Genomic DNA, 18,350 nt, shown 5'->3' with positions numbered 1-18,350 from the left:
CTGTGATGGTAACCCCCACCTATAGGCAAACAAAGAGAACGTACTGTGAACTTCTAGCCTCATGGTACAAAGATTTGACTAAGGGCAGGATGGAACAGCACATTATAACGTTATAAAGTAACGTGAATTCAAAAGATTTGAGAATGAATAAACTTACGCAGGCTAAGTGAATAAATATATTTACTAAGTGTGATTAAATATACAATAACACTAACAAATCACATACAGAATAAAAAAAAGTAAATAAATATCACTAACCTAAATATGGGGTAGGGATCTGGTCGATGATGCTATAACACATGGCTGTCTACCACGTTATAACACATGACCGACACCCCAGGGTGTACAAGACAATAGGGCAAATCACTACTTACATCCTACCTTGGATGAAGTGCCTGGTGGAATCCCAATTAATTGTTAGCACACACCACAGTTATTTCCATCAGCCCCTCCTCCAGTGTGCATCATGCATGTCTCTGAGATCACTCAGGAATGTGTTCTTATCAGCACAATAGGGGATGAGTACTACATTTACAAGGCACATCATTACACAGAATGGTAATAATAAAAGGGAACCGAATTAAAGGGACAGAACTAATCAATACTTAAAAAATACCCTTACAATCCAATTTTATAACCATATAGCAATGCTGGTGCAGCTGACATTTTTTTATATATCTATGGCCAGCTTTCCTGCTCTCCGACCAGCCACATTTCTCTTATTTCTCTACTCCATCAGTGGATGATTGATAACATAGTCTTAAATATGTTGTGCCAAGTTCCTGAGGATAGGGGATAACTAACTCGTTGGTGGGGGTCTTACTGCTGAGAACAGGCATCCCTTTTTTCCGGTTCAGAATCGCATGGTGAGCATGCGCCCTACAGCTCCACTCAGCAGTAGCCTAACACTGTACTCGACTGCCTCTAGCAGTCCCATAGAGCAGTGGTCCTCAACTCCAGTCTTCAGGGCCCACCTGCCGGTCATGTTTTCAGGATTTCCTTAGTATTGGGCAGCTGATATAATTAGTGTCCATCCATCAGGATTTACCACAGGTATTCATTTTGTGGGATACTCCTAAATCCTGACCGGCAAGTGGGCTCTGAGGACTGGAGTTGGGGAACCCTGCCATAGAGAATGTATGGAGCAGCAAGGCACAAGCCTGATTTGTGGCTCTATCATATTAGGGGAAAGTCCCCCTGTTTTTGGGATCAGTGGAGGTCCCAGCAGTTGGACCCCACTAACCAGTTAGTCATCCACTATTTTTATATAGAACAGAAGTAAACCTTGTTTTTCAGCTCTGCGCAAGCCATTTAGAAGTAAATTACTCTTATTTCTCACTATATGTAAATAGCATTGGCTTACAGTCTACATTTACACTGTTGAATAGTTATTGGACTGCAGTAGTTCATGGTCTACTAATTGAACATGTTACCTTTGTTCAGGCTATGCGTTTACCGAAGACGGGGAGTATTTTGCCTATGGGTTAAGTCACAGTGGCTCAGACTGGGTTACAATCAAGTTCATGAAAGTCAGCAATCAAGAAGAGCTCCCAGACGTTCTGGAAAGAGTGAAGTTCAGCTGCATGTCTTGGACCCATGATGGAATTGGGATGTTCTACAACTCTTATCCTAAACAAGAAGGCAAAAGTGATGGTGAGTTATGTTACGAGTGTGATTTTAAAAAGCACCTGTCATTACACAGCAAAAGCCACAATCTTCAGGCGGTTTGCTCTTTACTTGTATAGTTTGGGTCATTTTTTACATCCATCAGGATTGCCTCTTAAAGGGGTTGTCCGGGTTCAGAGCTGAACCCGGACATACCCATAATTTCACCCAGGCAGCCCCCCTAAAGTTAGCATCAGAGCGTGAAATGCTCCAATGTGCTCCCTTGCCCTGCGCTAGATCGCGTGGGCAAGGGCTCCTTTATGTACAATAACACACTGCCGGGCGGAGGCTTCCGCCCATCATTGTGTTCAGTGACGTCCCCGGCTCTGATGGGCGGGCTTTATTGCTGCCCTAGCCGATTTACAGGCTAGGGCAGTGCTGAAGCTCGCCCATCAGTGCTGGTGACTTCATCAGGCTCACTGCTGGGCGGAAGCCTCCGCCTGGCAGCCCTATGGAGAGCCCAGTTAGTCAACGGAACTCCAGAAAATGCCTTTGCCCTGCGCAATTTAGCGCAGGGCAAAGGAGGGCATCGGAGCATGAACTGCTCCGATGCTCAAGTCAGGGGGGCTGCCTGGGTGAAAATGGGGATATGTCCTGGTTCAGCTCTGAACCCGGATAACCCTTTTAAATTCTAGGTTCTTCTGTGTAGTTGGTAGGCTTCCTTCCCGCTAATATTTTCTATTACTTTGCAATACTTTCCAACTGCCCTTGTGTTTTGTAGCTCCATTCACAGCACACTGGGAGTGAGTTGATAACTGTCTCTTCTATTCCTGCCCCTCTGTGGTACATGTAGAGAAATGTGGCTACTGTCTACCAATTGTGTGAGTTCAGAATGATTTTGGCTCAGAGAGCCAAAAACCGATGAATCGGTTACATAAAATTGGAGGTCTGAAAACCCCACTCACATGTATTTTAGTGTACATTGTTGCAGATTTTTTATCCCAAATAGCATCTGCATCTATACATGGCTTAAACCGTAGACTTTTTTGTGTATGGACTACGTCTTTAAACATCTACGTTCACATTCACGTTTGTGTCTGGTTCTATAGCGTGTTTTTTGTTCTAGGAAATGCTGGGCAACATGACAGAAACCTAACTGAACCAATTATAGTCCAATGGGAACCTTTCACTTTAGATGTTTTCCTAGTTCTGCTCCTGTAATGTATGTTGCCTAACCAACCAGTCTTAAAGTGGCACTGTACTTTGGGAAAATAGACATATTAAAAGTTTGATTTGTGGAGGTCTGAGTAGTGAGAACTCTGCCGATCGCAAGAATTAGAAGAAAGAGGCATTCAGTATTGTGCGCTCTTCTCACTGCAGGAGAGAAGGCGAGATGGACTCAATGCAAAGTCTAGGGGTTCATCTTAAATCCTGCTGTAAGGAGAGACAATGGCCTATGTTACGGCTTCCCTATCCTTGTTCTAGCGATCAATTATGGTCTCAACACATGGACACCACCGATTAAAACATTTGATATGTCACAATGACATATCAGATGCTTTCCCAAAGAACCATGCCACTTTAATCAATGGTTGGCTTAGGAAAGGAGACTACAGAAGTTTCTACATATTTCATGGTGTCCCATGCATGGCTGGCTTATGCAGAAATATATTAACTGTGGCACTTTAACTTTGTATGTTGAAGATCTTAACATTTGTGGTGCTAAGATAAACAATCTTTGTAAAACACTTTTACGAGGCAATTTTTGCCTCTGTTTTAGCGGCTTCAGCAGATCCTCTTTAACGAGAATAGAGATGGACCATAAAATTCTTCATGTTGCAGGGTTTGAGTTTCTCTGCCTCGGATGTGGACTGTGCATACTAAGCATGGGCAGAGCATGGAAAGTGTAATGATCATTGAATTATATCGTCCTCTTCTTCCTCCCAGCCGTATGTTCTACCATCAGCCACCAGAAGACTTTCTTTGTTAATAACTTGTCTATAGGAGTCTTAACATTCTGCCTATAACCCAGTGACTAAAGCCAGCAGTTAGACTTACATGGCTCATTTATGTCACTTGCTAATTGCGTGTTTGACATTGTGTTTACATTTTTTTAAATAAAAGGTACGGAAACCGTCACCAGTCTCGACCAGAAACTCTTTTATCACGTCCTTGGAACCGACCAATCACAGGATGTATTATGTGCTGAATTTTTAGATGAACCTAAATGGATGGGGGGTGTTCAGGTAAGAAGAAACCTTCTTTTTCTCTTTGATAATAACAAACGTGACATTAACTATAGCCCTTTATAGTGTTACTAGGAGTGTGACCATACAGGGCAGATTTTCCAGTTTGGTGTGGCACATCACTCCTCTGCCTTTACCCTTCTGCCAAAGCTTGACATAGCCCATCTATTAGAAAATAGGATCCAGCACCAGTGTAAAATCCAGGTATATTTTATTCTAAATCCGTAGCAATATAAAGGGGAGACGACAGTCCGGCAAACTGTTGACACATATCTGACACCTTACTTGTCCTTAGTTGTAACACTGTGTGACCGGTGCTGCTGGCTGGTTTAAATCAATATCCGGTATGAATGTTGTATGTAAAACCTGGATACCAGACCAAAACTGGTGTCATTGCCTACATCAGCCAGGCAGGTTTCAGGGTTTGTGTGCTTTCTATGTGGAAGTATATAGTTTGGTTTCTCAGTGATCAATTTACAACACTTTGATAGAACAGCTTGCAGTATGTCTGTGTGTCCAGTAGGGGGAGCTTGAAAACAGTTTTTAGTTAAATTGTTTATGATCTGAGCAGTCAAGTTTTAATATTTTGTTTTTTATAATTGTCCTGCTTTAAAATATATATATTTTTGTCACTTTATATTATATTGTGCAGTTTTTCAATGGCATACCAAGATGTGCAACTCTACAATAAGTGACATTTATCTTATGCCTATTGTTCCATTAATTTATTTATTTTTCCCTGAATGGCCAGATGCTTTTTAGCAGCTTTTTTTTTATTTCTTGTCCTACAAAAATAATTTTTGCAGCTTTTTTTCTTGGTACATGAGACTAAGCGGTATAAAATATCTGCTTAAGGCCTCATGCACATGGCCGTTGTTTTGGTCCGCATCCGATCAGCAGTATTTGTGGCTTGGATGCGGACCTATTCACTTCAATGGGGCGGTAAAAAATGTGGACAGCACTGTGTGCATCCGGTGCTCCGTTCCGTGGCCCCGCAAAAAAAAAAAAATATAACCTGTCCTATTCTTGTCCGTTTTGCAGACAAGAATAGGCAGTTATATCAATGGGTGTCCGTGCCATTCTGCAAATTGCGGAACTCACACGGACGCCATCTGTGTTTTGCGGATTCGCAATTTGTGTACCAAAAAACACATCGGTCGTGTGCATGTAGCCTAAGAATGATTTTAAAGTATTGGCTGGCTTCTAGGTCGACTTTCTAAACTCTATGGAATTCCCAATAATTCAGGTATTTGTGGTGATGACTGTATGCCTAATTGTCCTTTATCGAGTCCCATCCTCAAGCAATACCTCCATCAGTTTGACCTAGTAGTATCGCTAGAATTTCTTTATAGGATGAGAAATCCTGAGGCAATGAAATAATTTCGGGTAAAAATGAATAAAAATTCTGCCCGCTCCAGCTTTCTAGTCTATCGAGATGTATGCAGCGTTCATTCCTTCTTATGAAATCTTCAGATGTATGCTACCCATCTCTGTCATCAGACAGATAAAATAGATCTCTCTCCCTTGAGAAATTGGAATTATCATTCATGTTCAGGCTTGGCGTGTGAAAGCCTCATAAAGATGCTTGTGTGTTTCTTTGAGATTCAGAATTTCTTGTTTGTGTCCTTTCCAAGTCTGGGCTCCAATATATTTTTTGCATTAAGTTCAGAATAATGAGTTTTGTGTGTGCTATTTTTTTGGTTTGTACCTCTTTACTCAACATCCTCGTTTTTGATTATATGTGTTCTTATGAGCGTTACTTTCCCCACATTGACCTATAACTTGGCATGTGTAACCCATACAGTATATTTTTCCCTATTCTTGTATCTTATGTTTCTGGCACCATGAACTTGGGAGGTTCTTGTGAATATACATAAAAACTTTAAACATTGAGGCTTCTATTGCTTTTATACTTGAACATTCTGAGTAAAGGCTTTAAAAGAAACTTGTCAGGAAGATATAATATTTCACACTAGTCATCCTTATGTTTGTAAGGCTGCATAAAGACATATACAGACGTGGACAAAATTGTTGGTACCCTTTGGTCAATGAAAGAAAAAGTCACAATGGTCACAGAAATAACTTTAATCTGACAAAAGTAATAATAAATTAAAATTCTATAAATGTTAACCAATGAAAGTCAGACATTGTTTTTCAACCATGCTTCAACAGAATTATGTAAAAAAATAAACTCATGAAACAGGCATGGACAAAAATGATGGTACCCCTAACTTAATATTTTGTTGCGCAACCTTTTGAGGCAATCACTGCAATCAAACGCTTCCTGTAACTGTCAATGAGACATCTGCACCTCTCAGCAGGTATTTTGGCCCACTCCTCATGAGCAAACTGCTCCAGTTGTGTCCGGTTTGAAGGGTGCCTTTTCCAGACTGCATGTTTCAGCTCCTTCCAAAGATGCTCAATAGGATTGAGGTCAGGGCTCATAGAAGGCCACTTTAGAATAGTCCAATTTTTTCCTCTTAGCCATTCTTGGGTGTTTTTAGCGGTGTGTTTTGGGTCATTGTCCTGTTGCAAGACCCATGACCTGCGACTGAGACCAAGCTTTCTGACACTGGCTAGTACATTTCTCTCTAGAATTCCTTGATAGTCTTGAGATTTCATTGTACCCTGCACAGATTCAAGACACCCTGTGCCAGACGCAGCAAAGCAGCCCCAGAACATAACAGAGCCTCCTCCATGTTTCACAGTAGGGACAGTGTTCTTTTCTTGATATGCTTCATTTTTTCGTCTGTGAACATACAGCTGATGTGCCTTGGCAAAAACTTCGATTTTTGTCTCATCTGTCCACAGGACATTCTCCCAGAAGCTTTGTGGCTTGTCAACATGTAGTTTGGCATATTCCAGTCTTGCTTTTTTATGATTCGTTTTCAACAATGGTGTCCTCCTTGGTCGTCTCCCATGTAGTCCACTTTGGCTCAAACAACGACGGATGGTGCGATCTGACACTGATGTTCCTTGAGCATGAAGTTCACCTTGAATCTCTTTAGAAGTCTTTCTAGGCTCTTTTGTTACCATTCGGATTATCCGTCTCTTAGATTTGTCATCAATTTTCCTCCTGCGGCCACGTCCAGGGAGGTTGGCTACAGTCCCATGGATCTTAAACTTATGAATAATATGTGCAACTGTACTCACAGGAACATCTAGTTGCTTGGAGATGGTCTTATAGCCTTTACCTTTAACATGCTTGTCTATAATTTTCTTTCTGATCTCTTGAGACAGCTCTTTCCTTTGCTTCCTCTGGTCCATGTCGAGTGTGGTACACACCATATCACCAAACAACACAGTGATTACCTGGAGCCATATATATAGGCCCAATGGCTGATTACAAGGTTGTAGACACCTGTGATGCTAATTAGTGGACACACCTTGAATTAACATGTCCCTTTGGTCACATTATGTTCTGTGTTTTCTAGGGGTACCATCATTTTTGTCCATGCCTGTTTCATGAGTTTATTTTTTTACATAATTCTGTTGAAGCATGGTTGAAAAACAATGTCTGACTTTCATTGGTTAACATTTATAGAATTTTAATTTATTATTACTTTTGTCAGATTAAAGTTATTTCTGTGACCATTGTGACTTTTTCTTTCATTGACCAAAGGGTACCAACAATTTTGTCCACGTCTGTATATTGCTAAGCTGATTGCGAACCTAATATATTGCTAAGCTGATTCAGGAAAAAAAACTGAGCTAGAAGCCAGCTGTCTTCATATCTGGGGAAAAACTCCTTCATGACTCCAAATCTTAGAATAAATCCCTGAATCACCAACCCATCATAAGTAATAAAAAAAAAACAGAATGTCCAGGTGTCTCTTGAACTTCTTCAGGCTATGTTTACATTTAGTTAAAAATGTTGTTGAGTAAAATGCCGGGCTTCCATATGCCCCGTGGACCCCATTATAGTCAGTGAGATCAATTAGGTGCATTGGTTTCCACCATTTTCATTGTTCTTCTCCATAATTTGGCGTTGAGAAAATAGACTGGGTTAGTTCACCTTGACCAGTTCCTCTTGGAGAGGGTTCAACTATCTCCTATCTCACTGCTCTTAAATTCTTTGCTGTATGTTGAGGTAGAAACCGTCTTTCCTTTCGTAGAGAATGTTCCCTTGTCACAGTTTTTGGTATAAATAGATCATGGGAGAGATAAATGTCCAGTAGAACATGTCCAATGTCCAACTTGCAGGATAACCGGCCGAACTGGATGGACAAATGTCTTTTTTCAGCCTTATATACTATGTTACTATGTAACAGGTCCCCGTCGTGTCTGGGCAGGAACGGAGAGGTTACCTGTGCACCAGGTCTGCCTGGACATTTTCTTGATGGGTATTATTTGAATATTTTATGTCATGTTTATCATATGCAACATACTTTATGTCCTTTGGTAGCGTACATTTGTCCGTATTTAGGACTGGATGTGCACATGGTTGTGCGTTGGATTTATTATTTTTTGTCCCGCACAAGGTCCTCATTGTATACAAGGTTTTAACTCTTTTGTGTGTTGTCTAATAAAAATAATATTGCTTTTACTTGGTGTGCAGCCTTTCATACGGTTGTTCTTTGTTTAGTTTATCATTTAATTGTCTATTACCATGGCTGGCACTCCATTTATAGTAGAAGTGTGCCCCCTAGCTGCTTTTTGATACAGGAATGGAGAGGTTGCCACACATGTGCGGCTCTCGCAAATTTCTTCAGTAGCACTTCTGAAAATAGCCCAGTGCCCAAACCCAGTCATTGCCCATACATAGTGGACATTTATGGATATACCATAAATGTTGTAGATGAGAATAACCCTTTTTGGGTCCTTTTCACATGTCCGCAAAATGGGTCCGCATCCGTTCCGCAATTTTACGGAACAGGTGCGGACCCATTCATTTTCAATAGGGCCGGAATGTGCTGTCCGCATTCGCAGATCCGCACTTCTGTTCCGCAAAAAAATAGAACATGTCCTATTCTTGTCAGCAATTGCGGACAAGAAAAGGCATTTTCTATGAGAGAGCCGGCGATGTGCGATCCGCAAATTAATGCACATTGCTGGTGTCTGTGTTTTGCGGATCTGCAAAACGCGTACGGACGTGTAAATGGACCCTAAGGCAGGGTTTCTTAACTCCGGTCCTCGGGACCTACCAACTGGTCAGGATTTGAGAATGTCCCACCGAATAAAAACCTGTGGTAAGTCCTGATACATGAATACGAATTATATTACCTGCTCAATACTAAGGAAAACATGAAAACATGACTGGTAGGTGGGTCCCGAGGACCAAGTTCTTAATAATGATGTACGTGCTGACGTGATGTTCTGCTATTATTGAACATTTCTCTTTGGTATTGGACATGCCTGCTGAAATTACTGGACTCTATAGATTGTTGCGGTTGATATCACCCACACCATATTCCTTACATAGATCAACAATTACCATAAAATGATGCAGAGATGCATTTTATTTTTGTTAGTGGTGTAGTTGGAACAATGTTGCGTATATCTGTTTTCGACTTCAGGACACACCAATTTATTTCTGTCTTTTCAATCACTGCATTTCAAAAGCTGTGACTTTTTTAGTTTTCCATTGACATGGCAAATGAGGGCATTTTGTTTTTGTTGGATAAGTTGTACTGTTTTCTAAATCCCAGGGATCACTCATATAATGCACTGCAATACCTCTGTATTGTTGTGTATTTATTACATATACATTGAAAATGACAGAATGCCTATTAGGGTACTTTCACACTAGCGTTATTATATTCCGGCACTGAGTTCAGTCCTAGAGGCTCTATACCGGAAAAGAACTGATCAGGCATATCCCCATGCATTCTGAATGGAGAGGAATCTGTTCAGGATGCATCAGGATGTCTTCAGTTCAGTCTTTTTGACTGATCAGGCAAAAGAGAAAACCGCAGCATGCTACAGTTTTATCTCCGGTGAAAAAAAACTGAAGACTTGCCTGAATGTCGGATCCGGCATTTTCCCCCATAGTAATGTATTAATGCTGGATGCGGCATTCAAAATACCGGAATGCCAGATCTGTAAAAATGTGAAGAAAGATACAAGACGGATCCGTTCTTGCAATGCATTTGTGAGATGGATCCGCATCCAGATGAGTCTCACAAATGCTTTCAGTCACATGCAGATCGACGGAACTGCCCGCCGTATCACACTGCTGCAAGTGTGAAAGTAGCCTTAGACAGTATCTGATCAGTAGGGGTCCAACACACAGGACCCCTGCCGATCAGCAGGCACTGAAGCTCCCACAGCTTAGCCTAGGCCAGTGATGGCGAACCTATGGCACGGGTGCCAGAGGCGGCACTCAGAGCCCTCTCTGTGGGCACCCACACCCTGGAAAAAGTCTATGGTGTACCAATATGACTTTTCCTGCCATTCAGCAGCGCAGGGCACACTGAACGGCACAGGCAGCGCATGGAATGTAGGCAGGCTATTGTAGATAAATGATAAAGTACATGGAAGATATTCTATATTGGACTGTAGTATTTAAGGCAAATTGCTGTGTTGGCACTTTGCGATAAATAAGTGGGTTTATGTTGCAGTTTGGGCACTCGGTCTGTAAAAGGTTCGCCATCACTGGCCTAGGCCATATGAGGTCACATTCATCAGCCCCACTGATAACCAGAGGATAGGTCACCAGTAGGAAAGTCTTGGAAAACCCTGTTTACTCTGATGTCCCAAGCGGAATACAGCTGGAACCCACAAGTGATGATGCGGGCACAGCTCCTGAACCTGCGCCATTACTGCAATGTTACATTGTAGCACTCTTACTTGCTGAGTGGGAAGGGGCATTTTATGGTGAGCTTTCATTTCGATTCAAAGCAATGTAAAAAATAAAGGAATCTCTTTAGCTGTGCAACAAGATTTTTTTGTAGCCTTATTTCTGGGATTGTAATAATAATGGCCTATCCTGATCGGCAGGGGTCCCCGCTGTTCTGCAGTACCTCTGGCATTGGAAATACACAGCTCTGTCAATGCTGGTAACTGCAGCGCTGCTCAGTGGGAGCTCTCTCCTCTACACATTGGACAGAATTTCTTAGATCAAGAATAGGGCCCTGCCGCGGATGCAGTGATCTCTCTATTCACTTTAATAGTACTTCTAAAAATAAGCTGCACATGCGAGGCCACCTCACCTTTCTTGATGGACCGCAGTTGTTGAGATAGGAGGGGGGTCCCAGAGAGTTGGACCCGGATCTATCGGACATTTATGGCATGTCTTATGGATATACCCTAATTTTCCAGGTGGAAGGAAACGTTCCTTTAACCTTGCTGCGGGGAACAAAAATCCCCATATAAAGAAAAATAATCTACACTGCTGAGTTGGTGACTGGTAGTGATCCTCCAATCTCTGGTGCTAGTTGTGAAAGTGCTGATCGCACATATCAATACGTTCCACTATCCTTCACTTATAGCAACCTCCAGATCCCCCCACGATGATCGCTGTCTGAAGGACAGTCAGTGAATAAGACCGTTGACCTTGTGACTTGTAACATTTACAATAGAGCTGTGAGAGTTGTTTCACGGAAAGCTGGGCTGCCAAACCAGCATTTATATCTGGCAGGTGCAGCGCCACCTAGAGGATGGTGTAAACCACTGCACCCCACATATCAATTCTTTGTTTTGTCTTTACACTTCCATGAATAATTTGCTCCGTGAAATTGACATTATCTTGTCTGCAGGTTTCAGATGATGGCCAGTACGTAATATTGTCTATCCGAGAAGGCTGTGATCCAGTCAACCGTCTGTGGTATTGTGACTTGCACAAGCAGCCAAATGGTATTACTGGTGAGTACAGACTTCAGCTTAAAACACTGCATAAAAAACCTGAACAAAACCTTCATGTGTGAATATACCCTAATGATTAGAAAAACACACAGGGTCAGATTTACGATTGAGAACGCGTCATTTTTTTTCACAATGTGCACCAAAAAACTGCCTTGCACCACATGTAGCAACTGTTTTAGAATCTTTTATAACCTTTTTATGCATCAGTCGATAAGGGTGTGTGTGTGGTTTAGCTAAAAAAGAGACTTGACCTTTTTGGAGTAAAACTACGCCAATTTATAGCTGATGTAAACATAGACCAGACAGTCTATAGATGCGCCAGCTTTATCTGCCACTGTGATAAATCTGGCGCAGCTTAAGGCTGTCTAGGTTTACACTGTCTTACTGTTTTAACATCTGTTTCCCTGCTGTCTCCTCATTTAGGCTACATGCACACAAATGTTGTTTGTTTCCGTGTCTGTTCCATTATTTTATTTTTTTTTGCAGATAGGATGCAGACCTATTAATTTTAATGGGTCTGCAAAAAATGCGTGTTGTCCGCATCAGTATGTCCGTTCCGTAGCCCCGGAAAAAAAAAAACACATGCCCTATTCTTGTCCGTTTTAGGCATTGTTACAATGGATCCGCAAAACACATACAGACGTGTGCATGTAGCCTTAGTAGCAGAAATACCACAGTTCTGGAGCGCATGCAGAATTATGCCACATGGACAATATTTTTGCCACATGGGCAGAATTCTGGCATTAATCTTGCCCAAATTTATAAATGTCCATACTCCACAATCGTAAATTTGTCTACCATTACAACTGTTATTTATATTCTTACATAATGCGAGGTGTGACTGTATTAGTGAATCTGCACCATAATTTTTATTGTCTAACAGAGTACGAATAGGGAAACATGTACCGTAATTAATGCTTAAAGGGATATTCTCATCTGAGACAATGGGGGCCTATCGCTAGGATATATGCCCCCCATTGTCTGATAGATGCAGGTCCTACCGCTGGGACCCGCACCTATATGGAGAATGGAGCCGGCCAAAGTGGTGTCTGGAAGACTCCGATCCGGCCACACCAAGCGCTCTCCCCGTAGAAGTGAATGGAAGCGCACTGCACATGACCGGCCACAGCTCCCATTCACTTCTATGGGCCTGACGGAAATAGCTGAGCCAATGCTTAGCTATTTTTGGCGGCCCCATAGAAATGAATGCCGGGCAGCTGCGCATGAGCTCTCCACTACTTTCGGGGCTCCGTTTAGGAGATAGGTGCAGGTCCCAGCGGTGGGACCCACACCTATAAAACAATGGGGGCATATCCTAGCATTATGCCCCCATTGCCTGAGATGAGACATGCCCTTTACGTCAAGAAACCTAGATCAAACCAAAAAATAATTGTTCATGGTCAAGTTTACACACTATAGGCCATGACTTTCTGACCACTGTATGCTGTGCTGTTTGAAAGGGGCTTGGATACGGAAGGAGTCGCAAAAAAATTATAAATTTAAGGAAGAATTGCATTTTGATATGGAGAATGTGTTGTCCTATGAAGTACTGGTCCTTCATAATTGGTTATATACTGGATTGCTGCAGTATATTCATCTATATCCATGAACGCATCGCAGTCTCCCCCTGTGCAGCCTTGTGTGAGATCATCGACTGGAAGGTTTAAGAACATGACAGCTCCTTAAAATTTGGTCATTGGAAGACCTAGATTTTTAAGGATCTTTTTCTAAACCTGGAAGTCTTCTATAAGCCCATGTTATGAAATGCACTAAGCCAGCAGCACTTGTACATTATTGCAAAAGAAAAACTACATATCACCGGAGACATAACTACAATACACCATCATCGCGGATTTGTAGAAAAAGCCAAATAGGGAGGGATTCCTCGGCAAGATCAACAAAAAAGTAACCAAAAGGTCAGTTAGCATTTTATGCTAAGAAGATGAATGATGTGTCAAGGGTCACCACACTGAATATGTACTTTAAAGCATTTATTGCCTGTACACATTGGATAAAAACAGGTTTAATGAAAATGATATTTCATAAAGTCTGTCTGTGATATGCCTTTTATTTGCAGTGCACAAATTCCGTGGCTTATCCCTTTTCAGAACAGGTTGTTATAGAAGACTTTCACAAAGATCTTTGAAGAGTACCTCTAATGAAAACTTCACCATGCTCTTAGGTGTACAGTACCTTCCGATGCCTAACCTTTCTTCCTAATTCATAAGAGGAGGTTACCAGATATAGTGGTGCTGTAGCCTAGTCCTGCTCACCCTGGGCAGACTTACTAATCCATTCTAATATTTACACAACTGATTTATCACATTTGGCGCATCCTGCTAAAAGTTAGATGCTTTTGTCTAACTCTACTCCATCTACTTTAGCAAACGCAAACTTTTCAATCCCCATTGCAAATTAGGGTTAATAACCAAATAAAGAAACTCGAAGTCGTTTGCAATAAATCAATCAAATGAGAAATGTAAAAGAAATTTGTCCCCACATTTTTTTTCTGCCAGTTAAAACCACATAGTAACACCTTTTTTCTAATCTTTTTATTTTCTGATTGCAGATTTTATTTTTATTTTTTATTCAATTTCCTGAACATTATTAAGGGGTGGCCATTTTGCCTGAGCTGTTCTTAACAGAAAAAAGACAATTGCTTTACGGCAGCCTGATGGGTCATAGACACAGTGATCAGGAGGGGACCTCATTGACTTCTATAGAAAGTTTTCTAGGCATACTCTGTGACCTGTGCAGAGGTCATTGTACAAGGAAATAATAGATAAGATTTGACAATCGCCTATTGTGAATGGTGGATCCTGACTTATCTGTCATTCTAATCCTGTGTATATAGATAAGCAGGTAACTGCAGTAAAGTGATCTGTACAGACCAAGAAGTGGCGCCTATTACTATTCTTAATGGCCACTGCGAAAACTGCAGGATTTTGTGGTTTTTGTTTAAATATAGATATTGAAATGAAAAATTAAAACTAACCTCATTAAAAATTCTTTAAAGTGTAACTGTCCTTCTTTTTTTTTATTTGTGTAATGTAAAACAGCAGAGATACTGACCATTTTTGTAATATACTTTAATTACTAAAATCATATATTTCTATTAGAAAAATAGCTGTAAAGTGGCCCATTTTGAGCCTTAGCAACGCTCCTCTGTCTTCTGTTTACATAACTGTCGAGACTTGCTAACACTGACTAGGGTATGTAAACAGAAGACAGAGGAGCGTTGCTAAGGTTCAAAATGGGCCACTTTAGAGCTATTTTAACTCAAATAGAAATGTACGATTTTAGTAATTAAAGGGCTTCTGTCACCCCACTAAATGTTTTTTTTTTTTTTTTTGTTTGCTTATAATCCCTATAGTTCGATTTCTGCATACATAAGCTAAATAATCATTTCTGTTCAGTAGAATTTGTTAAAAACGTAATTTTAAAATATGCAAATTACCTTGCTACCAGCAAGTAGGGCGGCTACTTGCTGGTAGCAGCCGCATCCTCCGATCCTAAAGACGCCCCCTCCGCATGTTGATTGACAGGGCCAGGGAACGGGATCGTTCTCTGCTGGCCCTGTTTGAATTCAAAATATCGCGCCTGCGCCGTACCTGTCTTCAATCGGCGCAGGCGCACTGAGAGGCGGCCGCTCCATCCTCAATGCGCCTGCGCTGGGTGTAGATGTGACGTCATCGGCGCAGGCGCATTGAGGATGGAGCGGCCGCCTCTCAGTGCGCCTGCGCCGATTGAAGACAGGTACGGCGCAGGCACGATATTTTGAATTCAAACAGGGCCAGCAGAGAACGATCCCGTTCCCTGGCCCTGTCACTCAACATGCGGAGGGGGCGTCTTTGGGATCGGAGAATGCGGCTGCTACCAGCAAGTAGCCGCCCTACTTGCTGGTAGCAAGGTAATTAGCATATTTTAAAATTTACGTTTTTAACAAATTATACTGAACAGAAATGATTTTCATTTATGTATGCAGAAATCGAACTATAGGGATTATAGTAAACAAAAAAAAACAAAAATAACGATTTAGTGGGGTGACAGTTACACTTTAATCTTGTTTATGTTTAACATATTTTTAAACAATAGGTCATATTCTGATGACACCTTTCCTTTAACACGTTCAGGACCTTGGACGAGTATACTCGTCCTGGAGCACTGGTACTTAGCGCTCCAGGACGAGTATACTCGTCCTGGCATTAAACTGCCACCATGTCTGCAGACATGGTGACAGCGCTGAGTGTCGGCTGTTACACACAGCCAGGCACCCAGGGTCAATGCCGAGGGGGGTCCTGTGACCCCCCATATTGGCGATCGCTGCAAACCACAGGTCAATTCAGACCTGCGGTTTGCAGCGCTTTCTGTAGTTTCTGATCCCTGCGGTCCCTGACCGCAGGGATCAGAAACTTTAAAATGGCCAAAGTAAAAAAAAAATTAACACCCCCCGCACCCCTGAATGATTTTATGTCGGCGGGTTGTGGGCGGTGCGGCAGTTGCGGGAGGCGGGACGTGCAGCAGGCGGGATTGCGATCCCCTGCCCGCCTCCCCCTGAATTTTCATTGGTGGTCAGTGGTATACCAGAGTGTCAGCACATTGCTGACACTCTGGTATAAACGGCTGACATCGCTGCGATGTCAGCCGTTTCACCCTTTCCATACAGCGGTCCGTACGGACCGCTGTATGGAAAGGGTTAAGTCAGGGAGCTCCCTCTGCCATCGGGGGCTGCTGTGCCTTTGCAGCCCCCAGATGGATGGGGTGACAGAGGGAGGGAGCTCCCCTCCTTCCCTGTCTGCTCAGTTGTGGCAGACAGGGAAGGTTCCCATGGCAACAGGACGCCTTCTCAGGCATCCTGCTGTCTATGGTGCTGAACAGATCTATGCTAAAGACATAGATCTGTTCAGACAGTGTAAGTAAAATACAGGACAATACACTATATGGTGTATTGTACTGTATTATACAGACATCAGGCCCACTGGATCTTCAAGAACCAAGTGGGTCTGGGTCCAAAAAAATGTAAAAAAAAAGTGAAAAAAAGTAAAGATAATAAAAACACATTTATCACTGAATAAAAAATAAATAAAAAAAATACACTACACATATTAGGTATCGCCGCGTCCATAACGACCTGAACTATAAAACGGTCATGTTACTTTCCCCGCACGGTGAACGCCCCAAAAAATTAAAACTATCAGGAAATTGAAATTTTGCCCACCTTACTTCCCAAAAAAGGTAATAAAAGTGATCAAAAGAGTCGGATGTACGCCGAAATAGTACCAATCAAACAGTCACCTCATCCCGCAAAAAATGAGACAATGGCCCAAAAAATAAAAAAACTATGGGGACACTATAACATGATTGATTTATTTTTGTTTCAAAAATGATATTATTGTGTAAAACTTATATAAATAAAAAAAATTGTATACATATTGGGTATCGCCACGTCTGTGACACCCTGCTCTATAGAAATACCACATGATCTAACCTGTCAGATGAATGTTGTAAATAACAACAAAAAAAAAAGGTGCCAAAAAAGCTATTTCTTGTTACCTTGCCTTACAAAAAGTGTAATATAGAGCAACCAGAAATCATATGTACCCTAAACTAGTACCAACAAAACTTTCACCCTATCCCGTAGTTTCTAAAATGGGGTCACTTTTTTGGAGTTTCTACTCTAGGGGTGCATCAGGGGGCTTCAAATGGGACATGGTGTCCAAAAAAAACTGTCAAGCAAAATCTGCCTTTCAAAAACCGTATGGCATTCCTTTCCTTCTGTGTCCTACCGTGTGCCCGTACAGTGGTTTACGACCACATATGGGGTGTTTCTGTAAACTACAGAATCAGGGCCATAAATAATGAGTTTTGTTTGGCTGTTAACCCTTGCTTTGTAACAGGAAAAAATATAGTAAAATGGAAAATTTGCCCAAAAATTGAAATTCTGAAATTATTTGCCAATAACTCTTGTGGAACACCTAAAGGGTTAACGACGTTTGTAAAATCAGTTTTGAATACCTTGAGGGGTGTAGTTTCTTAGATGGAGTCACTTTTATGGAGTTTCTAGTCTAGGGGTGCATCAGGGGGGCTTCAAATGGGACATGGTGTCCCCAAAAAACTGTCTAGCAAAATCTGCCTTCCAGAAACCGTATGGCATTCCTTTCCTTCTGCCCCCTGCCATGTGCCCGTACAGCAGTTTACGACCACATATGGGGTCTTTCTGTAAACTACAGAATCGGGGCCATAAATATTGAGTCTTGTTTGGCTGTTAACCTTTTGTAACTGGAAAAAAATTATTAAAATGGAAAGTCAAGAGAGTGGTCCAAAATGTTGAGATCATTGCATTGCGTACAAATAAGGGAAAATATGCAAAAAGACTGTAAAGGCACTGAATGTTCATAAAGATATAGTTGGAGGCTTAATTCACAAGTTCAAAGTTAAAGGAACACTGGCTACACTACCTGAACATAGCAGGAAAAGCTATCGCAGCTGCCACCAGATTCCTGAGGAGAAAGGAGGACAAGAACCCTTGAGTGACTGCATAAGACCTGCAGCAAGATTTTGTGGCAGGCACTGAGGTTTCAGTTTGCACAGCAAGGCTTTGTTTGCATTTTCTGTGGACAGCACACATACTAATTGATTTAAATCTGTCTGTTCACATATGAGTAGTTTTACTGACTGTGGGTCGGAGGAGAAAAG

The 18,350-nt window shown here is 41.7% G+C and overlaps 1 protein-coding gene across 1 annotated transcript in view; it reads left to right on the top strand.

Moving 5' to 3' along the window:
- Positions 1 to 18,350, top strand: part of LOC122934089 (prolyl endopeptidase) — a 138,530-nt gene that overhangs the window by 29,058 nt on the left and 91,122 nt on the right. The window contains exons 5-7 of the mRNA XM_044289264.1: positions 1,444 to 1,653; positions 3,730 to 3,851; positions 11,549 to 11,654. Of these exons, the coding sequence (XP_044145199.1) occupies positions 1,444 to 1,653; positions 3,730 to 3,851; positions 11,549 to 11,654 (438 nt within the window). The remainder of the gene's footprint in view (positions 1 to 1,443; positions 1,654 to 3,729; positions 3,852 to 11,548; positions 11,655 to 18,350) is intronic.

This window comes from Bufo gargarizans, chromosome 4 (genome assembly GCF_014858855.1).
Source record: "Bufo gargarizans isolate SCDJY-AF-19 chromosome 4, ASM1485885v1, whole genome shotgun sequence".
Lineage (NCBI taxonomy): Eukaryota > Metazoa > Chordata > Amphibia > Anura > Bufonidae > Bufo > Bufo gargarizans.
This window is presented reverse-complemented; position numbering and strand designations above follow the sequence as displayed.